At 38.8% G+C, this 25989-nt stretch overlaps 1 protein-coding gene across 1 annotated transcript in view; it reads right to left on the bottom strand.

The window, feature by feature from the left end:
• The window catches only part of Nf1 (neurofibromin 1), a 1111953-nt gene that overhangs the window by 682869 nt on the left and 403095 nt on the right, over positions 1-25989 (bottom strand). Inside the window, exon 17 of the mRNA XM_090369763.1 lies at positions 12318-12504. Coding sequence (XP_090225889.1) covers positions 12318-12504 — 187 coding nt within the window. The remainder of the gene's footprint in view (positions 1-12317; positions 12505-25989) is intronic.

Consider the following 25989-nt stretch of genomic DNA (forward strand, 5'->3'; position numbering starts at 1 on the left):
CTAACTTAACATAACCCATATATTTATTTGTTCTGCAATGACTCCCAGCAGTCTCTGATATCCCCTGCACCTTGTTTTCCAGGCTGCTGCTCATTCCGATAGAAGCAATGCGAGAATCACTTTCACCTCTGCCAACAGCTACTGTTAAGCTATTAGTCTCCTCCCCAAACTAGCAGTTTTCCTCCCCACCTAACAGTGCCTCGATAGCAGCAGCAAATATTCTTGCACCCTTTCTATTTAAGTGTATCCCATCCCTGTAGAAGCAGTCTCTCCTGTCAACAAGCACAGACCAGGCGGAGAAAAATTCTACCTCTTGAGCCTTGCACAATCTCTCAAGGGCTGAACTGATCGATCAATAAGGCTCTCATCAAATACTCCCTCCTATCGTGTCTGGGCAGAATTACAGACACTTTTGAATTCAACCCTAACTCGCAGGCTATTTTTCAACATTTACCTGTACTTGTTAAGTAATTCCCCTGGTCTCACACTGTTAATATCATTAGTGCCAACGTGTACAACAATATTACTTTTTGTGCCCTTAAAAGATGATATCTACAATGTTATCAACCTTTGCCCCTGGTAGACATATCCTGGTCCTGTTCCACCTATCCTTTTTGCACAATATTTGCCCTTTTCCCTGGTAATAGAGTCACCGACAACTAGTTCCTGTGGGACCAGCTGTTATTTGTTGTTATTTGGTTTTTAGGAGCATTAGCAACTAAGGCCATATTGCTCCGGGATATGCGGTGGTCATTCCCTGACCTTTCCGCATCCTCCATATTTGGTGGTGATGGGCTCGAACCCAGGTCTAATCAAGAAGCGTGTGCTACGCACTGCTGCTCCTTCCCACCTGGCTACGGAGGCGCCCTGTGGGACCAGCACATTCTGCATTTGGGTTTAACGCTGTGTTGCATGATGTTCATATGCAAGCTCTGGCGTTGATATGGGCAACTGAGAGCTTGATGGGTCCCTCAATTTAAATCTTTCAAGGGCATCCACACTGTCCTTCAAGCTCTCATATAGGCCCATAACAATGCTGAGTTGGCATCTGATTCCCTCACACTCCTTACATTGCACATATACAAAGACAACATCATGTCCCATTGGTCCACTTGGCAACCTCATGTCCCATTCCTGATTGTTCCACTAACATCAAACAAGCAGTACATTTCAAAAGGCTGTGATTCAGAGAACAACCCCCCCGTCAGTTCTCCCCTGAGCCACAGAACTCCCATTAGCTTGAGTCTTTTGCTTTGCTGCTACTTACATAGAGACTTCCATTTCGAGTTTTTCTGCCACTTCCCAATACCATCCAGAATTACTTACTCTAAGGAAAGAAATTTGAGAAGGGAAGGAGACATTCAGAGCACTATGCTAATGGTTAGAAATTGTTTACTATAAAGTATAATTAATTTATGGTTTATTAAACACTTACCATGATAGAAAAGGGGATATGTTAAGGAGTTTGCATTTTTTAAAGGAATCCTTAATTTTCACATTAATGTTGCATTTATTAAAAATTTCACATTAATTTTACTATTATTAAAAATTCTGCATTTATCACAAATTGCAAAAAAATGGGCCTCCAACTATGTTTTGCCTACATTCACAACTGAGAAATTTTTAGTGAAGGGGATGCAGGCAAAACATAGTTGGAGGCCCATTTTTTTGCAATTTGTGATAAATGTAAACAATAAGAAAATGAAATAGAATTTCTTGAAACTAAACATAAAAAAGGAACAGGATGGGTAAGTTCTATCACATTATATTAAGGGAAGCAGAAAACAAGGTAAGCAAACATTTAGCATTAATTATGAGAGCATCCTTATATTCAGGGGAATGTCCATATGCACTAATGTATTAATATATCCTCAATTCACAAAGGAGGATCAAAGGGTAACAAAACAAAAATATCTTAGCTTAACTTCTCTTCCAGGAAAAAGAATGTAGTCAGTTGTTAAAGAAGTAATGGAGGACCATCTAGACAGGAGTGTACTTATATTTTTATTACAGTGGATTTGTTAAGGGGTATTCTTATCTGACCAACTTGACTGGATGCTATGATGCAATGACAAAGGAACTGGATGCAAAAAGTAATTTGGATATTGGAAAGTTGGATTTCAGGAAAGCTTTTGATACTGTTGCATATAAAAGACTGTTATGCAAATTGAAACAGTGTGCCATTAAGGGCAGGTTACTGCTAAGGATAAAGAGATGGATGAATAAAGTCTTATCAATGACATTGCACTTCATGAAATAATGTTATTAGTGGAATTCCTTAGGGTTAAGTGTTGGGTCCACCATTGTTTTCTATATTTATTAACGATAGTGATGAATACATATCATGCTTAATGTCTAAGTTTGCAGATGATACAATAGTTGGCAGCAGGGGTAAAGACATTAATCAAGGAATGCTACTGCAACAAGCTCTAGAAAAAAAAAATATGGCAGATGGGCTGAAAAAGTAGCATTAAATATTAAAAATTCTAATCTATTTTCAGATAAACATACTATGTGATATAAGGCTCAGAGTAGTGGGAAATGAAAAAGACTTAAGAGTAATTGTGCAGTCAGATATGAAGTTTTCGGAGCAGTATAGGCAGGCTTCCATGGCAGCTCATGGGATTTTGTTTGTGCTATACAGGAATTTTGGTAGTAGGGATAAGGAGGTGATTATTGCATTGTACAAGGTAATGGTTAGGCTACATCTTGAGTACTGCACACAGGTCTGGAGAACTCATTTTAGGAAGAATAAGGAACGTGCAGAGAAAGGAATAGAGATTGGTGAGCAGAATGAAGGGATGCCCTCATTAAGAAAGGCTTCAGTGCTGCAGAATGCAGCATGATGTGATTGAGGTGTTAATGTTATGAAGCGATTGGGCAAGCTTGATGCTTATGCAATTTTTCCTCTTGATGAGACAATTTAAGTTGACTTAAATTGTCTAATAAAATTTTGTCTTCAGTCCAGAAGATGGTTCAATATTAGAACAAAATTCTATTTGTTGTTGTAGAAGTGGATAGTTTGAATAAATTGAAGGAGCTAGACAAACTACTAGAAAGGATGAATATCTGATGAGGCTTCCCCCCCCAATGCTGTATAAGTTGTTTTCTTGCTTTGTTTGTCAATACAAATGTGAAAATTTCAGGCTATTTTTCACACATGAGGAGTTATTCAGCGAGGGGAATGCCAGAGATGTATTCAACTCTAGCAGTAAGCTAGAGAATCTTGTAATAACTGAGAGCAAAGTGGAGGAGAAATTGTTGAAGATAAACACAAGAAAGGCACCTGGGGTGGATGGGATCTATCCAGTTATATTAAAGGAGGCAGCAAAGGAGGTAAGCAAACCCTTAGCCATAATTATGAGAGCTTCCTTGGACTCAGGGGAGGTACCCATTGACTGGAGATGTGCAAATGTGACCCCAATTCACAAAGGGGGATCAAAGGCTGACACAAGTAATTATAGACCTGTGAGTTTAACTTCTGTTCCCGGAAAATTAATGGAGGCACTGGTGAAAGAAGCACTGCAGGATCATCTAGACAAGACTTCAGTTATAGCTAGGACACAGCATGGTTTTGTTAAGGGGAAGTCTTGCCTGACCAATTTGATTGGATACTATGATGCAGTCACAAAAGAACTGGATGCAGGGAATAACTTTGATATTATATACTTGGATCTTAGAAAGGCTTTTGATACTGTTGCACATGGAAGACTGCTGCACAAATTGGAGCAGTGTGGCATTGGAGGCAAGTTGCTGCTATGGATAAAGGGGTGGTTGAGGGGGAGAAGACAGAGAGTGGTAATCAATGGACACTGCTCATCGTGGACTAATGTTATTAGTGGAGTCCCTCAGGGTTCAGTATTGGGGCCTTTATTGTTTTCTGTATTTATAAATGATATTGATGATGGTATATCAGGCTTAATGTCCAAGTTTGCAGACGATACGAAGGTTGGCAGGGTTGTCAAGGACACTACTGACACTATGCTGCTGCAACAGGATTTGGAAAGGTTGAGCAGATGGGCTTCGAGGTGGCAAATGAAGTTTAACATTGACAAATGTAAAGTACTACATATGGGAAACAGCAACCCCAGAGCAACGTATCAACTCTGTGGTACTACACTGACAGTGGTAGAGAATGAAAGGGACCTGGGGGTGGTGGTGCAGGCAGATATGAAGTTCTCTGAGCAGTGCAGACGAGCTGCAAGAGTAGCTCATGGTGTATTGTCAATGATATATAGGAATTTTTCTAGCAGGGATAAGGAGGTGATTATTCCCTTGTATAAGGCAATGGTCAGGCCACACCTAGAGTACTGTATACAGGCCTGGAGGCCTCATTTCAGGAAGGATGTAGAGCTGCTGGAACGAGTACAGAGAAGGGCAACTAGATTGGTGAATGGGACAAAGGGGTTCTCTTACGAAGAAAGGCTTAAGTTTTGCAAATTACAGTGTCTGAAAACTAGGCACCAGCGGGGTGATCTGATAGAGGTGTACAAAGCCTTGAATGGTTTGAGCATGCTCAATGCTGATGGGATTCTTCCTCTAGCTCAGAAAAATCACCTGAGAGGGCATAAATTCAAATTGAGGAAAGACAGATGTAGGATAGATGTGCGGAAATTTGCCTTTAGCCAGCGGGTGGTTGGTGGGTGGAACAGACTTCCATCCCTTGTCGTGGAAGTTGATAGCCTAAATAAGTTTAAGGCTCAGCTGGACAGGTATTTCGAACGAACAGAGGGGTGAAGTGGAAGTGGTTATTTTTATTTATTTATGTTACTTTTTTTTTTTTTTTTTTTTTTTGGCTGATGCTGCATAAGCTTGCTTTCTTGCATCAAATGCCTCTACTAATGCTAATGCTAATGCTAATTAGAAAAGTTTAGGTTTTATTGAGAATTGGTCACATTTTATAGAAACTTAATAAGTATTTTTTATTTATTTAATCTAATAGAACAACAAAAATTTTACAAATATTTCCCAATACAGTTTGTCCCCGACATATGTAAGAGATGAGTTCCCGGACTAAGTAGATAAGTTGAGTTTTACATAACTCATGAATGACTAATAAATATTGATACTATATCCCTGATATGCCAAAATTACAAAAACCACATAATATACTCAGAATAATGAAGTAAAATAGTTACATACCATAATGTAACTATGGGACAGCAGTAAGCCTGATATACCATAATGAAAACAATAAAGGTATATCAGGTTTAATGTCCAAGTTTGCAGATAATACAAAGGTTGGTAGAGTTGTTAATGATAGTAAAGACAGTATGCTACTGCAACAAGATCTAGAAATGTTAGGTAGATGGGCTAAGTGGCAACTGAAGTTTACTATTGGCAAATGCAAAGTACTGCATATGGGTAGCAGTAACCCAAGAGAAACATACCAACTGTGTGGTACTACACTCAGGGAGGTGTAGAATGAAAAATTGTACAGTTGAATATGAAGTTCTCTGATCAGTGCAGACAGGCTGCCAGAGCAGGTCATGGAGTTTTGTCAATGATATATAGGAATTTTTCTAGCAGACACAAGGTGATTATACCTTTATATAAGGCAATGGTCAGACCACACCTTAAGTATTGCGTATAGGTCTGGAGACCTCATTTTAGGAGGGATGCAGAGTTGCTAGAACAAGTAAAGAGAAGGGCAACAAGACTGGTGAGAGGAACAAAGGTGTGCTCCTACCAGGAGAGGCTTAAATTCTGTCAGCTGCAGCATCTGAAGACTAGGCACCTGCGAGATGATCTGATTGAGGTGCATCAGACCTTGAATGGTTTGAGCTGGCTCTATGCTGATGGGATACTTCCACTCGCTCAGATTAAGAACCTGAGGGGGCACAGATTCAAATTGAGGAAAGACAACAAATATGTGGAAGTGTGCCTTTAGCCAGTGGATAGTTGATGTTGGAACAGACTTCCATCTGTTGTTGTGGAAGTTGATAGCTTAAATAAATTTAAGGCTGAACTAGACAAACATTTGGAGTGACTGGATGGGTGAAATGGGTAGGTTGTTTTTTTTCCCCACTTGGCTGATGCTCTATAAGCTTGCTTTCTTGCATCATATGCTTCAGCTAATGCTAATTAGCTGAAGCATATAATGCAAGCATATGAAGCATAAGAATAATTTCACTTATTCTCTTAGATTGCACCATGATAACAGTCAAAATGCAATTTTTTTTAAAGAATTTCACAGGGTTAAGTTAAAAGAGATGCTGTTTGATGCTAAAATGTTGAAAATGGTTGAACAATGTGATTTAAATTTCACCACAATAACCCGATATGAACAAATATTACATACAAAATGCAAAAAAAAAGCTCCCACTTCGCTCTCAAACAAAAGTGAAGTGACTCTACAATCCAGAAAGAAAACATACAAAATGCAAGAAATAGCAGATGGAACACAGTCCATGTGGCTTTAACGTTGGGAGGGGTTTACTCTGAAGTGCTTCTGTCTCAAACACATTGAATATTTCTTCAGAATTTTCAAAGCAGAAAATAAAATGTTAACTCTAGTTATGCTGCAGGTCATATTATTCATATTATTCAACATAGTTTGAATAATATGAATATGTTATTCAACTATGTTGAATATGAATAAGTTGAATAATATGAATAAGTTGAATAATATGAATATAAATAAGATGAATAATATGAATAATATGAATATGACCTGCAGCATAACTTAAAAATTATACAGAAAGTATCTTTACGATTTCAATCTTAAAAATTATACAGAAAGTATCTTTACGATTTTAATATAAAATTTACGTGTCCAAAGTTACGTAACTCAGGCTTAGATAAGTTGGGGACAGACTGTAAAAGTATATTTTCATCATATCCTTTAGTATGATCAAAAAATTTATAAACATTTCCACAACAAAGTATATTTTCATCATGTTCTTCAGTATGATTTATTACTTTAAATCAATAAATTTTCATTTACAATTTAATTTCCAGTACATCATTCTGATAGAAAAAAGCTTTATACTTATATATATAATTTTCTACGATAATACTACTGTAATTTTTTAACCATAACATATGACTTTTACATTGGATATTATATTGATATTTCACTGTTTAGACCAGCATACTTCAATGTTTCAATTGTTTTAGCAGGATAAAATTATATTTATTTTGGCATTTATGCAGCCTTAATTAAGCTTGTAATTATTTTTCTCAAATTATTTCAACCATGTATTTTAAATTCTATTTGCTTTTTCTTTAAATTTCTATTTGCTTGGAAATATATAGTAGTAGTAGTAGTGGCATGTGATGCAAGAAAGCAAGTGTATGAGCTTATGCAGCATCAGCCAAAAAAAAAAAAAAAAAAAAAAATCACAGCATTGCCTCCAAATGCCTGTCCAGTTCCTCCTTAAATTTATTCAACCTATCAACTTCCACAACGACAGATGGAAGTTTGTTCCAGCAATTAACCACCCGCTGGCTAAAGGCAAATTTCTGCACATCTATTCTACATCTGTCTTTTCTTAATTTGAATTTATGCTCCCTTAGGTTCGTAATCTGAACAAGTGGAAGGATCCCATCAGAATTCAGCGGGCTCAACCCATTCAAGGCCTTATATACCTCAATCAGATCAGCGATATATGGGAGATATATCCACCATATGGATATATCTTCCATATATTTCCAAGTACATTGGTTACTGCTAACAGTAATGATGCAGGTCATAACGCTAGGTGGTACAGACCAGCAGCCAGTCTCTTCAGTACTTTCTAAATTTATTTTTTTAGGTCATACTTGGTTTATGTTGGTACCAAATCTGTACCAACTTTACTTTAGTACCAAATCTATATTTAAATTTTAAGATTTCATGGTCACTATATTTCTAGTTGGTACATGATCTCATCAACCAGTGCATTAATCACTACTTTTCTTATTGGAGGCTTGCAGTGATAAAACTACTTTTTAGTCTCCACAGAAAAGTTCCAGCAACCCCACCTCTTTCATAATTCAGCACGAGTGATGTCTTTTGTGGTTATTATAGGCATCGTGGTGAAATTTAATCCTCAAAAAATCGACAGTGCAGCTCTGAATCAGTGTTCACAGGCCAGCCACTAGATAGTCCAATGGACTGAACCCATTGGTAACTCTTGGGAGGCATCTGAATCAGCTAGTGTATAATTTCACTGCCACTACTCAGCTAGATAGTGTTGTTGTTGTTTTTTGGGAGCATTAGCAACTAAGGCCATATTGCTCCGGTGCGGTGGTCATTCCCTGACCTTTCCGCATACTCTGTATTTGGTGGTGACGGGCTCGAACCCCGGTCTAATCAAGAAGCGTGTGCTACGCACTGCTGCTCCTTCCCACCTGGCTACGGAGGCGCCTCTCAGCTAGATAGTAACTGGAGGAAGTCTGAGTAGCATGTATGAGGAGGAACATTGTCAAGGCCATGTTATGTAAAGGAACTGGGTATATTCTTGCTGTGTGTGCATGTGTGCGTGCGTGCACACCAAATCCAAAAATTCCATTACTTCAACCATGAACTTCAACTCTCTCTACTTCTACTTTACTGAACGCATCATGAATAGTCAAACTAATAGACCAAACTTATCTGTGAAAAGATCTAAAATTCAGGGCATTAGCATTAGTATAGGCATATGATCCAAGAAAGCAAGCTTATACATCATCAGCAAAATAAAACCCTCCCATTTCACCCATCCATTTGCTCCAAAAGTTTGTCCAGTTCTTCCTTGAATTTATTTAAGCTATCATCTCCACAATGACCAATGGAAGTTTGTTCCAGCAATCAGTCACCTGCTAACTAAAGGTAAATTTTTGCACATCTATTTTACAATTGTCTTTCCTCAACTTGAATTTATGCCCCCTTAGCTGTGCAATCTGAGCAAGAGGAAGAATCCCATCAGCTTAAACCATTCAAGACCTTATACACTTCAATCAGATCACCTCACAGGTGTCTAGTCTCCAGACTTTGCACAATTTACAGGACTTAGGTCGTTTTTGGTAAGAGCAACTCTTTATTCCCCTCACCAATCTCGCCCTTTTGTATACTTGTTTCAGTAGTCTACATCCTTCCTAAAATGAGGTCTCCAGACCTCTATGCAATACTCAAGGTGTTGCCTGACCATTGCCTTATACAAGGAGATAATCACCTTGTTATCCCTGCTAGCTCCTGTATATCATTGTGTGTGTGTGTGTGTGTGTGTGTGTGTGTGTGTGTGTGTGTGTGTGTGTGTGTGTGTGTGTGTGTGTGTGTGTGTGTGCGCGCGCGCGCGCGCGTGCGTTCGTTCGTTCGTTCGCACACACACAAGAATATATCCAGTTCCTTTACATAACATGGCCGTGACAATGTTCCTCCTTTATTCTGTATATAAAGTTCCTGTATATCACTGACAAGACCCCAAGAGCTGCTCTGGCAGCCTGTCTGCACTGCTCAGAAAACTTCATATTTGACTGTATAATTACCGCCAGGTATTTTTCATGCTCCCACTACCCTGAGTGTAATACCAGATATTGGGTATAGGAAGCACTCAATGCATTTGTCAACATTAAACTTCAGTTGCCACTTCTCAACCTATCTGCCCAACTTTTCTAGATCCTGTTGCAGTAGCGTGCTGTCATATTACTGTCATTAACAACCCTACCAACCTTCGTGTCAATTGCAAACTTGGACATTAAGCCTAATACATCTTCATCAATATCATTGATAAATATAGAAAACAACAATGGGTCCAACACTGAACCCCGGGGATGCCACTAATAACATTAGTCCATGAAGAGCAATGTCCATTGATTCCCACTCTGTCTTCTCCAACTCAACATCCCTTTATCCATAACATCAACTTGCCCTCAATGCCACATACTACTCCAATTTGTACAGCAGTCTTAAATGTTCAACAGTATCAAAAGTTTTGCTGAAATCCAAGTATATGATATCAAAATAATTTTTTGCATCCAGTTTCTTTGTGGCCACATCATATTATCCAATCAAATTGGATAATATTGAACACATTTTCTATTCCGTTATTTTAAATTCTGTCCTACCATTAACACTGGACATTTTCATATTCTCTGTGAACATTTTCCACCAATTTTTTGTAAATTGTCCTCCAATATTTTTCACCATTCAGCCTTCAACGTAGCAACCAGGTCTGGCACTGTTTATTGGTCAGCCTCACTTCACACATGCCCAACGATCCAAATCATTTCAGAGGTCTTCAATGTTCATGTCCTCAAACCAGTTTATCAAAATGTGAGCATTGTGATATGGTATGGTGTTATGGTGATAGAGGTATGGGCCTTCTCTGACATGCTGCCACAATTTAGATAACCCATTATTGTCCTGGACATCTAGAAAAACCTTAGCATTCATGGTTTTGTCCAAAAAATCTAACGGACACAGGCCAAACCATGAAAAACAGTCCCAGACCACCATGCTGCCTCCACCAAACTTAATTGCCGGGACAATATGGTCCAACATGTAGCTTTCTCTAGGCATCCGCCACACCCAAACACAATTGTTAGACTAGTAGCCCATGTACTGTGACTCATCAGTCCAAAGCACAGCTGTTCATTGGTCTTCAATCCAAGAATGGTGGGCCTTAACACCAAGCTAGACAATATCTGGAATTAGCCAGGATGATTAGTGGCTTGTGGATGGTTGTACCATTGTGGTAACCCACATAATGCGGCATTCTGAGTACTGTAATGGATGACATCTGTTCCAACTCTCTCACTAAGGGCCTGTGTACACTGTTAAAATGGCATTCCAAGCATACAAAACTTTGCAGGGCTCTTCTGTGACATTCCATCAGCTTCAGAGGTTTTCCATGTCATTTTCCATGTCGACCCGGTTCCCGAGGCAGTAGGATAGACGAGTGTTCAAACGTTGAACTGGCCGACATGCACCTCGCGTATGGAGCTGCGGACTGTAATGGGCGCACCGCTCTGCGATTGTACCAGGAACGTTTCCCGCACAGGCATGCTTCTCACCATACGATTTTCGCACGTGTGCACAGATGGTTACACGAGACTCACTGTTTCACGAGAGGTACCATGAATCGAAAGCAAATGACAAGGACGCTAGACAATGAGGAGAATGTCCTACGTCTTGCAGAAGGCAATCCAAGTATAAGTACTCGAGCGATAGGCCAATGATTGGGTATTTCCCAATCCACTGTAGGGGGGATACTGTCAACAAACCAAATGAGTTCATACCATCTGCAACGCGTCCAATCATTGGAGCCTGCGAATTATCCACTCCGAAGGACTTTTGCTGCTTGGTTTCTTCAACAGAAACGGTTCGCAAATGCTGACTTCCAGCAGGATCGCTGTTCACGTGACCGCCCGTTCAACATCCTCTACCACATGACGAAGGCATTTCGGACCCTGCAATGCTATGTGATTCTGATTCGTCTTTGTGTCCCCTACACCTCCTGCAAGTTTGTCGCACTGGTAGTGAATCACCCTGTATCCATATATATCTTTATATATGCATGTTTTAATATATTTGTAAACATATATTTATAATTTACATTTAAGTGCTTCCAACTCTATATGGTGTCCCTGTTTGGTACTCTGCTGCTGCTGGCTCTAATTTAAGGATAATCATGAGAGTTGAATGCTGAATCCTCCATTGGCTGACAGCAAAAATAGATCTGCTGTTGCAATCTGCTCCAACCAAACTATTACAGCATTTGGATATTTCACTGATACATAAGATATGGACTTTATATTGTGCTAAGCACATTTTAAACCTGGACTTTGGTAAGGACAACTACCTCAATGTTTAGGACTTTGTAGAATGGCATAGTGCTGAGGGGAGACTCTGTTCCAAGATTATGCTTTTCTATTTCATCTCTGAAAATAAGAAATGTGATTCCTTCTTTTGTAATTATCAGAAATGTTAACTAGAATGAAAATGATTTATAGAAAGTTTGTGCTCTTACAAAAGGACAAGTTAGCAGATGCTCATCATTTTTTGTGACTTTGTGTGTCTGTTTTTTTTTTTTTTCCTTTGACTTTGTAAATCCCCTCTGAGTAAGTGCAACAAGGATGTATAGTTGTGTAATTCATTTTATTTAGCATTAAACTGAATTTATCTAAAAAAAAAATTATGGTAATTTTTTTTAGCAATTCATCCATCGCTAAAAATGAACCACAATTTTTGAATGCATTGGTTATCTTTTCAAGTTTGAAAAAAAATTTCTTGAAAATAAATATTTCTTCCTTTTGCAAAAATAGCAAAAATATCATTAAAATGTATACCCATATCTAACAAAACAAAAAAAATTCACTTTGTTTTAATTAATATCAGTATAATGGCTGCTTACCTGTTGTGAGAACAGTACTTGCTGAAGCAAGTTCCTGATATATATGATAATTAGGTAAGAGGTAAGTCACAGTGAGATCATCCTGGCCACATCTGATGTCTGCTTCTTCACAAAGTAGCACAAAACAAGACATTGCAACTAACACAGCATCAATGTCAATGCTCCATAGATACATAAAAAACACCACCTAAAATAAATTAATATTAAACAACAAGCAATCGGACAATTCCAGAAGCAGGCAGAATTCGTTAAAAAAATGCACACACCATTTTTTTTTTTTTTTTTTTTTTTTTGGTGCAGAAAAGGCCTTCAGTTTATATAACTAAAGCTTATATTAAAAAAAAAAATACAAGAAAGACAGTATAGTAGTTTTATTTTATTTCTGTAATGGTTAAAGAAGCAGTAAACCATTTTCATATATATTAATTTGCATATGATATTAACTATCTCATATATAATTATAAAAAATAATAAATTTAAAAAAAAAACATCATTAAACATCTCATATATGTTCTTGTTTGCACTCTGGCACAACTATTAGTTCAGAAGAGTTTACAATTAATTATTTTGACAATGAATACAATCATGAACCATATTTAGTACTCATTCAGGCTTTAACCATGATCCACTCAAATACATCTGCATCACTGAACTCTTGCAATATAAACCCAAACCAAATATTAAACTTTGGACTAGATTCTAACACAACACGAAGATTTTTCAGAACCACAAATATGGCAGTTGTGTCAATTTACACCACCACTAGTCATATGAAATACAGCTTAATAAGAACACAAAGCCCAATTACAAACAGGATCACCTTCCATTTTTCCAAGAAACAGTTATCCATTCTACTCACCTAGGGCAGCTGGTTTAATTTTATGTTTCAGATGAATTTTCTAAGTGTGAAGTTTCAATCATACATAATACTTTTTGAATATTATGAATGCTGACTGGTTAGCAGTGTTAAATACCCCCGGCCATCCACCAACATGTGTGACGCCTATGGGTTCTTCTCACATCGACATTACTCTCGCATCTTCTGCTATTAGTCCGAGACTTTCCAACTAGAAGTTACACACTAGCTGGTCTACCAGCGATCATAACATCATGACATTCCAACTTAATTGTGATCAACGACAATCCAGATTTGATCCTACCGACATACCAAGATTTCACACGAAGAAAGCAAAGTGGGATAAATTTGATTCCACACTTAATCCTTTACACAAGACCAAATACAAAAATTGACTAGTTTCACTGCAGATGAACAGGCACAAGTAGTTCAAAACATAATTATTACAGCTTGTAACAGTCCATGAGTTATGGACTGTTACAAGTAACAGTCCATGTGCCGTGGTGGTCCTCAGAGCTGACACAATTAAAATCACTGACGAGACAGGCAAGAAGAGATTACCAGAAAGCAAAGAGAGACAGATCTCGTCCCACTTTGGAGGTTGTACTTTTGCAAAACAGAAACAAACAAGCCCGTAGAAACTATCACCAGGAAATCTACAAGAGGAAAAAAGCTTCGTGGGAGCAACTAGCGAGCCCCCAGGGAAACAGTTCTCCCTGGGGGCTCATTTACAGATTAATAAACAATAAAATTCCAAATGGTGAAGTGTTTGCATCGGTTACAACTACTGATGATCAAGAAACCATATCTTGGGTACCCACCATGAATAGGATCTTGGATGTTATTATTTATCAAGAAGAAGAAGTATGTACGGATCCAAAACAGCAAAATAGAGTGAAAAACGCTTGTTACTTGGGACCGCCTGATGAACCTCCTTTTACCTTTGAGGAGATCGATATTACTATCCAGTCCATGCGTTCGGGCAAATGTCCTGGACTTGATGGCATTGAGGTGGAAGCGCTCAAGCATGTATGGAAAACGGTTCCTGTAGTTATTGGAACATTATTCAACTCTTGTCTTAAACGGGGTATTTTCCCTGCAATTTGGAAAGTTGCTAACTTAAAAATTCTTCTCAAAAATCCAAAGAAGCCAGAATTTGATCCGCTTTCATATAGACCTATTGCCTTGCTCCCTGTTATGGGCAAGGCTCTTGAAAAAGTTATTGCGAGTCGACTTTTGACTATCTATGTTACAAAAGGACTTTCTTCGCCTGTACAGTTTTGGTTTTACTAAGGGGTGAGGAATCAAAGATGCCATTGCTTCTCTTTTAGAGAAACAGCAGGTAACTATGACTAAATATCTGCCCAGCCTCTTTGTGGACTTCAAAGAGGCCTTTGACACCCTTTGGTGGCAAAGTGCCCTGGAGAGGTTCCAGGAGGGAGAAGTGTCTACACCTATATACCGGTTCCTGATAGCTACTTTTCACAGTGTTTACTTGTTGTTAAGAGTGGTTCCATTCAAGTGTCAAGAAAAGTTACCAAAAGATGCCCACAGGGGTCTATTCTATTCTTAAATATTTTAATTCTTTGTCTATTCTTAAATAAACATTTTGATGCAACAACCATGATCTCATATGAAGATGACCTAAACATCATGGTCCAAGGAAACTCCAGGAAGTCTCTTAAAGATGTTGCCAACCGGGTACTGCAGGAGCTGTCTGTGTGGTCTGATGAACATAAACTCCAGGTATCTACAAGTGAAACGTCTGAAGTGTTGCTTAAAGGCAGGTTAGACAGAGGACATCCCCCTCAAATAAAATATCAAGGACAAGCTATTAAATACAGTTCAACCACAAAATACTTGGGAATTATTTTGGATGATGGTCTGAGCTTTATACCCCATGCAAAATACATTACAGAAAAATGCAAGTCATTATTATCTAGACTGAGACAAGTAACACGACAAAAGTGGGGCCTTAAAGGTCACTCACTGAGAGTGTATTATAACTGCATATTCTTGTCCATTATCACATATGGTGCTGGTGCCTGGGGATATAGGGAAACCAAGTGTGCCATTATCAAACAGCTATTGTAAGCACAGCATGCTGCCCTTCTTATGTTATCAAAAGCTTGTAGGACCATTTCTACTGCAGCATTGCAGGTCTTGACAGGAAGGATGCCAATACAATATGAGGTCTAGTATAGATATTTCAGATACCACCTGAAAAAGGCACATCCTACTTCTCTTGTTAATGTGGAACTTGACCTGAATGTTCCAATAACAACCGAAAAGGAAAGATTGCACACTATTTATGTTAATAAGTGGCAGGCTGACTGGTCTGTATCGGAGATGGGAAAGGTGACAAGAGAATATTTGCCTAATGTAAGGGAACTATTGTGGTTTGCTCCTGGACTATATGGAACATACCTTTTGTCAGGTCGTGGCAGCCTCAATAGCAAGCTATATAAACTTGGACTGTCTCCTTCCCCTGTTTGTTTCTGTGGAGGTGAAGAGGACGCAGATCATATTCTTTTGGAGTGTCACTATTATACTGGCTTACGGAATGAACTACAACTCATTACTGGTTCCTATGACAGGGAGAATAAACCTTTGCTGATCCAATCACAAGATGCATTTGAAGCTTTTAACTTATTTGCAACATGAACATTTAAACAACAAGAGGAATCGAGAGCTGCTGCCCTGAGATAGCCTGAATCTGGATCAAGAGAAAGACTTGAATAAGGACTGAAATTATCTTTGAAGACTTGAACAAAGACTGATATTCCCTTTGCAGACTTTCACAAGAACTGCTATCTAGAAAGAATTAATTAATATATTGGATTTCAATATATCATCACATTATCACTTATTTCTCTATGTCTTCTTATAAGAAAACTGGTGTTACTACTACTATGTAAGCTGACAAGTAGCATAAAAGCTTCAACTGCTACTTTCTGCATTTTGTCTCACGAACGTTAGGTGATACATCTTGACAGAAGTTAAATTCTTATTGACTGGAGTGATGAACCTACTGTGTTAGAAATCGTAAATAGTGTATGTAGTATATAGTTTGACTCTAGTGCTTCAGCTGTGCCATGCCACTGGATACCTATCTAACATTGAAATTAAGGATTGCTGCCACTACCGAACCTCCTCCTGGTGTGTCTTAGAGTTCTGATATGCCTTTGCTCCAAGAAGATCTCCCCTACAAGCTGAAGGATCTATTGAGGACGCACCTCGACATCTCCTAATCCTGCTCACAGGATAGGAATTGCTAATCTTAATTTAGGATAGGATTACACCATGACATGTGGCTTCTAACAAAGGCTGAAAATTGCCTTCACCTCGTCTTTTTCTTTGCTCTTTTTATCTTTTCTCAATTTCTCTTAACTTCCTTTTATTACGGCGGGTCCCTTCTCTGACCCCCCCCCACTTCTTTCCTTCCCCACCACTCCTAACTTTTCCAGCTATTCCTATTTTCCTTTTCTTATAACTTTGTCTATCCTGGAACTTTGTTCCGGTATAGACTAGCATGAGGGTAATAGATCCTGGCCGCTTCCACGTGACGGGGATAGGACGCTATGACCAGGTGTTGCCGCTTCCAACCTGCTAAGAGCCAAGTACCAGCCGACTACATAACAGCAGTACACATCATAACATTTACATCCAATGCACTACATACAAATGGGCAGTTTTGCTGTGAGCCTCAACACAAGGAGTATAATAGCAGCTAATGGGGGGAACCCTGGGGTCCACCACAACAACACATGAATATCCCCCTAGTTAGCAGGGTTGCCAAAGTTTTGGTGGGTACCACTTCATACAATAAATAAAAAATAAAAAATAAATAATAAATAATATGATGCAAAATTGACTTTCTGAAAATTTGCAAACCAAATTATCTGATTCATTCAATCATGTCTTCTGCCACATGCAGTTTGACTGAGAAACTACTTATTTCGCTAAATTGATAATACCAATGAGCAATTGTGGTCAGGAGGATCTCTTCGACATTTGCAATGAAAATTACATAGCACATTCATATAAAAGTTTGTATTCCCCATAACATAATATGCACTGAGCTTTAACTTGTACAGTCACATTCTTACTGGTGTCAGTAAGAATGTGATTCCCTGGTTTTAGTGGCACACCACAATACTTGTGGTGTGCCACTAAAACCAGGGAAGCTTTGAGTTTACTTGATATTTTAACACAACAATTACAGCTGTAGCTTAATTATTTCATAAACTACAGAACAAAAAAATATAGGAATTCTTTTATAATCACCATATATGTTGAACGACAAACAGTTTTGTTCTAAACTGTTTGTATATATAACCACATCATAGTAAACACATCATTTGTAATATCCTGAAAGAGGCCTCTGAGGTCGGGAAAACTCATGTCTAAGAATATATAAATTCATACACCGACCATTGAATAAAATTTAAAATTTAATATGACTACAATCTTTACAAAAAAAAAAAAAAATTACAATAAACTATTACGGAATGCTAAAAACTGTAATAAAAAAGATCATTTACAATAAAATTTGCTAAAATATAAAACATTAAAAGCGCTAAAAATCTGAAGCTTTCGGGAGCGTCAGCTCCCTTCTTCAACAGTGATATAACTTCCTGCAACATCTCCTTAAGTAGCAGGCTCACGGTACCTCCACACGTGGTATTTCTCCACGTGGTTCAATCGGCACATGGTCAGAACTGGAAGCGGAAATGTCTCGGGAACGTGGCAAAGAAAATCGTTCATCCGACCTTAATATAATTGTTTCAAAGATAGGATTAATACGTATACCTCTATCTCTGTTTATTGTATTCCTACTGGATGAACTAATCCGTAAACCCTCGAGCCATTTACGCTCCCAGTATCCATGTGCACGATCCAAAATAATAGCGTCCTCCGGGGAGATTTGATGCTGCTTCTCCCAAAAATGTTCGGCCACAGCAGACTTGTTGTATTCAGCGGTTCTTATGGCATTTAAATGCCATAAGAACCGCTGTGCCGATTGAACCACGTGGAGAAATACCACGTGTGGAGGTACCGTGAGCCTGCTACTTAAGGAGATGTTGCAGGAAGTTATATCACTGTTGAAGAAGGGAGCTGACGCTCCCGAAAGCTTCAGATTTTTAGCGCTTTTAATGTTTTATATTTTAGCAAATTTTATTGTAAATGATCTTTTTTATTACAGTTTTTAGCATTCCGTAATAGTTTATTGTAATTTTTTTTTTTTTTTTTTTTTTTGTAAAGATTGTACTCATATTAAATTTTAAATTTTATTCAATGGTCGGTGTATGAATTTATATATTCTTAGACGTGAGTTTTCCCGACCTCAGAGGCCTCTTTCAGGATATTGTGAGTAGTTATGGCCATATAGTTGTGCAGCATCTCCGACAGTATCAGAAGTATTGTGTAAAAGAAGCTAGACAACAACAGCATTTAAGATTTGCGTACCGTTGCAGAGCGCATGGGCTGGTACCACACGGATTTAGGGTTAAGTTACCTTTCCAGGATGTTCGATTAGTACGGGCCACTGTGCGTTTTCAAAAGAGTATTATGAATGTTTGGATTCGTAAGCTGCATGAAGATCTCAGATTTACTAGACGACAAATTGGCATGTATTTAGGTAATATTGGTAGCAATGTTTCTTCTAGACACCTAGCTCTTATTAGAAGGTTAGTCTCGGATAAAGTTGTTAGGGTAGCAGAGTCATATAGACAAAGACAAATTATGAAGTTTAATAGGTTGGTGAGTGAAAATGTGGTACAGCGATATGATAATAGCACCCATTTTATACATAATTTGAGTAATAGACAGCTCACGAAAGAACAGGAGGCAGTCCTTAGTTTAGGCCCCAAGTTCACTCTGGTGTCTTCGAAACCCCCCATTGCGGAGATAGCAATGGGTATTATACGGGCCATTAATAAGTTTCCTGAGCCTTTAGCTAATGAAATCCGGGTGAAGTCAGCTGCAGTGTTGAGTCAGGTGAGGAAGGCACCCCCGAATCTCAGCCTTAGTCAAAAGAGAGCTCTAGAGGAATTGAGAAGAGACAAAGGAATAGTTGTTTTACCAGCAGATAGAGGGAGATCAACGGTGGTCCTGAATACAGAAGATTATAATAAGAAGGCATTGGATCTTCTGCAAGATAATAACACTTATAAGGTGATCCAGAGGAACCCATTGGTGGGGCTGGAACGGCGAGTCAATAAACTGATACAATCCTGGTTGAACACGGAGAAGATTTCCAAGGAGACTTACTGGTCATTACACACTACAGGTAGTCAACTCCCGCGATTCTACGGACTGCCAAAATTCATAAGGCAGAAGTGCCCTTGAGACCTATAGTTTCATTTATACGGAGTCCTTCCTATGCGCTATCAGGGTACTTGGCTAAATTAATTGCACCCATAGTGGGGCAGTCCGAATATGTTGTTAAAGACAGTAGAGAGTTTGTGAATTTTGTGGGGAATTTGACTATAAATGATGATGAGAGCATGATCTCTTTTGACGTTATATCTTTATTTACATGTATTCCTATTAGTCATGCAGTATATTGTGTAAAAATGGCATTGACCAGGGATGCCTCCCTTGGTAATAGATCACTTCTCGGTGTGGAAGACATTTGCACCGGGGTAGAATTATGTCTAGCTAGTACTACCATGTTGTTTCAAGGAACTATGTATAAGCAGGTTCGCGGTACTGCCATGGGTTCACCCATTAGTGCCACCGTGGCCAATCTGGCCATGGAGGAGTTGGAAAGTAGGGTTTTTAGTGGGTGTTCGTTTCCTATTAGGAATTGGAGAAGATATGTTGATGATACCTTTGCCCTGGTCCAGAAGGGGAGGGAGGATGATGCCATTTGCTGGCTTAATAGCTTCTCCCAATTTATACAATTTACCTCAGAGGTGGAAACGGGTGGTACCCTGTCATTTTTGGATGTATTGATCTCCAGGGTGGGTTTTAGACTTAAGACGTCAGTTTTTAAAAAACCCATGTGTAGAGGTCAATACACCCATTTCAATTCAGCACAAGCTGGACAATATAAGAATAGTGTTGCAAAAGCTTTATTTGACAGAGTAAGATCACACTGTACCACTTCTGAGGATAAAGAAAAAGAAATTAATCGTGTCACGGCAGAACTTAGAAAGTGCGGATACCCCCAGAGGATCCTGGATAGATATAGTAGAGGAGTGTCCGAACGTAGGGAGTCGTTCGTTCCGGTAGCCACCGCATACATCCCCTACTATCCGGGCCTTACTGAACATCTGGCAAGAATTTTACGGGGTTATGGGACACGCTGTGTACAGCTTCCTGGGTGGAGGCTGTGCACAGCTGTGTCTCAGGTCAAAGACCGCATACCAAAAGATCTTAGTAGTGGAGTGGTTTATAGAATAGAATGCCCGGATTGTGGGGAGTGTTATGTGGGGGAAACAAAACGACGGCTCAGGGATCGTCTGGGGGAACATTTAAATGCCATAAGAACCGCTGAATACAACAAGTCTGCTGTGGCCGAACATTTTTGGGAGAAGCAGCATCAAATCTCCCCGGAGGACGCTATTATTTTGGATCGTGCACATGGATACTGGGAGCGTAAATGGCTCGAGGGTTTACGGATTAGTTCATCCAGTAGGAATACAATAAACAGAGATAGAGGTATACGTATTAATCCTATCTTTGAAACAATTATATTAAGGTCGGATGAACGATTTTCTTTGCCACGTTCCCGAGACATTTCCGCTTCCAGTTCTGACCATGTGCCGATTGAACCACGTGGAGAAATACCACGTGTGGAGGTACCGTGAGCCTGCTACTTAAGGAGATGTTGCAGGAAGTTATATCACTGTTGAAGAAGGGAGCTGACGCTCCCGAAAGCTTCAGATTTTTAGCGCTTTTAATGTTTTATATTTTAGCAAATTTTATTGTAAATGATCTTTTTTATTACAGTTTTTAGCATTCCGTAATAGTTTATTGTAATTTTTTTTTTTTTTTGTAAAGATTGTAGTCATATTAAATTTTAAATTTTATTCAATGGTCGGTGTATGAATTTATATATTCTTAGACACATCATTTGTAACCACATCATACTAAGCAATCAAATTGGTCAACCAAGACCTCCCTTTAACAAACCCATGCTGTGTCTTAACTATTATGCAGTCTTGTCTAGATGATCCTGCAATGCTTCTTTAACCAGTGATTTCATTATATTCCCCGGAACACAAGTTAAATTAACAGGTCTGTAGTTACTTGTGTCACCTTTTTGAACCTCATTTGTAAATTGGTGTTACATTTGCACACCTCCAGTCCATGGGGGCATCCCCGAGTCCAAGGAAGCTCTCATAATTATGGCTAAGGGTTTGCTTACTTCCTTTGCTGCCTCCTTTAATATAACTGGATAGATCACGTCCATCCCAGGTGTCTTCCTTATGTTTAACTTCAACAATTTCTCCTCCACTTTGCTCTCAGTTATTACAAAATCACTAAGCTCCCTGTTAGCGTTTGATAAACTTCTGGAACTCGCCTCATTGAATAACTCCTCATGTGTGAATGTAGATGCAAAATACTCATTCAGTTTATCAGATACCTGAGCATGTAGTTAACCTCAACCCATTTATGTTAAGTGGTCCAATCATCCTTTGCTTCTAGAGTTTACATAAGTAAAGAACTCCTTGCTGTTTTTCTTTGCATCCTTTGCCAAAAATTTCATATAATCTGCCTATGCCTGCTTAACCTCTTTGTAATTTCATTACAGACTACTTTATACCTGCCATAGGCTTCTGTATCACCTGATACTTTATATGCATCCCATACATTCTTCTTCTCTGCCACTAGCCTCATTAATTCATCTGACATCCATTTAGGACTAAATCTTGAACAGTATTTCTTAGTTGAAATGAAAAGCCTCGTAGCCTCCAAAATTAAGTCCCTAAAGGCTTCCCATTTAGAATTCACTGTTGGTAACATCATCAGTTGATCCCATTGTACAGAATTTAAAAACTGTCTCAGACCTCTGTAGTCACCTTTACAAAAGCAAAAGCCCTTCCCTTTAGTCTTGATGGTAGTCACATCTTTAAATTATTCCCACATCAGTACATTGTGATCACTGTCATCCATTGGTTCCTTTATCTGCAAATTCTTAATGCATGAATAATCACTGCTGATAATCACTGCTGATAATAATCACTGCTGATAATATTACTCCCACTGGTTGCCTCTCGAACATGTTGCTGTAGAAAACAGTCATCCAATAAATCCACAAAAGTGTTGCTAGTGTGCGAGTGACCAATAGTTCCAGTCATTATCTGGGAAGTTAAAATCCCCCATTATAAGACATTCTGATTTACTGGCCCACTCTATTTCTCTCCACGAATCATCATCATAATCATTAGATTCATTAGGCCAAAAACACACGCCTACTCTCATTTTTCCATTGCCAGTGCTTATTTCACACCAAACAGACTCAACACTGCATTGTCCACCAACATCAATTGGATGCACTTCCTTAGATTTTATGTGTTTCTTAACTAACAGCATAACTCCTCCTCCCTTCCTATACACATTGTACTCCCCAAATTTCAACTCTGCACTGCCTATATCTGCATGACATCATGTCTCTGATATTCCAACAATATCTGCCTTTGATGTCTTCACTAGCACTTTAAGCTCTTCAAATTTATTAACTATACTCCTAGCATTGGTGTACATGCAAGTATACATGCATCTGTTCCTAGCCACCCTAACACAGCCCATGTATTTACTTGTTCCACTATGACTCCCAGCCATCCTGGAAATCTCCATTACCTTGCTTTCCAGTCTGCTGCCCATTCTAATAGAAGCAGTGCAAGAATCACTTTTGGAACTCAACATACAGAGGCCGCCGTAGCCTAGTGGTCAGGCGCGCGAGTGCAGAAGTACACGTGCATTGAATGACCGGGGTTCAAGCCCGTGACTGCTGAATACGGTGCTGTTTCTTCTATTATGTGTATCTTGTAAACTCCCCTGACCGTTTGGTCGTCCCAGAGTATAAACAGAAAATTTATTTATTTATTTTATATTTTGGAATACACAGACTAAAAGGCTAAAAGTGGCCTGTGGCCACAGGCCACTGTTAGCCTTTTAGTCTGTGTATTTCCCCCCAACGCTAGCAGTTTTCCGACCCACTTAACACTGCCTCGATAGCATCAGCAAATATTCTTGCACCCTTTCTATTTAAGTGTATCCCATCCCTGTAGAAGTAGTCTCTCCTGTCAACAAGCACAGACCAGGCTGAAAAAAATTCTACCCCTTGAGCCTTGCACAGTCTCTCCAGGGCCGAATTGATTGACAAGGCTCTCATCTTATACTCCCTCCTATCGTGTCTGGGCAGAATTGCAGACACTTGCACATTCAACCCTTACTCGCGACTTTGTTTCAATATTGACCTGTACTTTTGAGTAAATCTGCAGATCTCTTACTCTTAATGTCATTAGTTCCAACGTGTACAATAATATCACCTTTTGTGCCCTAAAAAGATGATATCTGCTCTACAACATCATCAACATTTGCTCCTGGCAGACATATCCTTCTTACAAAGTATATTCCCCATCTCCCTGACAACAGAGCCGCCAACAATAACTAGTTCTTTGGGACAAGTGCATTCTGCCCTGGAGATTCCCTCTGTGTTGCCTGATGCATAGGAGTGAGCTCTGTCGTTGAGCTGGGCAGCTGAGAGCTTGATGGGTCACTCATATTAATTTCTTTGAGGGTATTTACCCTACACCTCAAGCTCTCATAGACTCCCATCAGAATGCTGAGTTGGCGCCTAATTTCTTGACACTCCAGACACCTAGCACACACAAAGGCATCCTCCTTGGCAAGATCATGTCCTGTTTTGGAAAGGTTGGCAAACATTTCACATTTCGGCCTTTTTTTGAGACTGTGATGTATTGGAGAATCACCCCCTTCTTTTCTCCCCCGAAACGCAGCACTGTCGCTAGTCTGTGATCTTTACTTTGCAGCTCTAGTCTGGATCATGATTTCCGTTTAAATACAATTTAATTAACAATTAAATTTAATAAGATTAATAATATATTTGATTAATTGATAATACTATAATAAGCAAACAGATTCCTAATACAGTGCTTCGTATTACACTATCTAGTTTAACTTTATACCTTACGCTGTCAGTTCGAGATATATATACGTTAAGCTATTTCTTATCCACTACAATATGGCAGCTAGTTCAACAATATTCGCACCAACACCGGGTGTCGTAACTTCCAAAATCGCTGGTCAAATTCAAAATAAGAAGCTAACAAATGCTACTAAACCCATTTAATATCTCCATAAAACACAATGTACTATGTTAAATAACGAAGAATACATTAAAAATTAAAAACTACTTATCCCTTTACAGACGCCAAAAATCCACCGTCCATACTGTTCTGCAATCCCAACGCCTAACATAATGCCTTCTTAAAGCTGCCATCCCCAGAGGGTGTTCTCTTTATTCGCTACAGGGTTTAGACTAGCCAACAAAGGCTGAACTAATATATATACAAAATTATATATAATGGCCCTCTCCTGATGTTTGCAGTCTGGTTATCAATCTGTACAGACTCCATCTTTTGGTATTTCATTACATTACATTATTTTTAAGTACTTTTTCATGAATCCATCGGATCCATTCTTAATGAGTTTATCTTTTAGTGTCTCCAGAGATCCAGATCTGTTTTTTATCATTATTGTATATTCTTATTATTCTTATTGCTTGTGAAGTGATTATATTTCTCTGTATCCTGATTGGTATATTGGAGCCCCAACTTTAAAATAAAAATAAAGGAGAATACTGGTATATTGGAGCCCCAATATACCAATATTCTCCTTTATTTTTATTTTAAAGTCGAAAAACAATACTTTTGTGTTGTCTATATTAGTTTTTGTTAATGATGTCATTTTACCGGATATCATGTAATATCAAACATGATATCATGATATCCGGTAGCTGCAGGCAGGGGCAAAAGCAATTCTTGCACAGCTTCTATTGTAATGAGCAGCAGCCTAGAGAGCAAGTTGGGAGCTCCTGGGAGTCATCATGGAACAATACATGGGCTGTGATAGGGTAACTAAGAGTAAGAACAGGTGCGTGCATACTTGCATGTACACCAATGCTAGACGTATTGTAAATAAAGTTCATTAATTTGAAGTGCTGATCAAAGCATCAAAGGCAGATATTGTTGGGATTTCAGAGACATGGTGTCACACAGATATAAGCAGTGCAGAATTGGAATTTGGGGAGTACAATGTGTACAGAAAGGATAGACAGGGTAGGAATGGAGGAGGGGTTATGTCATTGGTTGGGAAATACATAAGGTCAAGGGAGGTGCATCCAATTGACATGGGTAGACAGTTCAATTTGAGTCTCTTTGGTGTGACATAAACACTGGGAACTGGAAAATGAGTGTTTTATAGGCCTATGAAACAGATGAGTATAACGAACAATTTTGCAGAGAAATAGAGTGGGCCAGTAAATCAGAATGTCTTGTAATGGGGGATTTTAACTTTCCAGATATTGACTGGAACTTGTGGATTGGTCGCTCACACGTAAGCAAGACTTTTGTGGATTTATTGTAGGATTCTTTTCTACGGCAACATATTCAAGGGGCAACCAGAGGGAGCAATACTTATTTCATTATATCTCATTATCAGCAGTGATTATTCATTCATTAAGAATTTGCAGATAAAGGAACCACTAGGTGACAGTGATCACAGTGTACTGATGTGGGATTTACTTACACATGTAACTACCATCAAAGGTAAAGGGAA

The sequence above is a fragment of the Mastigoproctus giganteus genome, chromosome 3 (genome assembly GCF_048544385.1).
Source record: "Mastigoproctus giganteus isolate SK-2022 chromosome 3, ASM4854438v1, whole genome shotgun sequence".
NCBI classification, from domain to species: Eukaryota; Metazoa; Arthropoda; class Arachnida; order Uropygi; family Thelyphonidae; genus Mastigoproctus; species Mastigoproctus giganteus.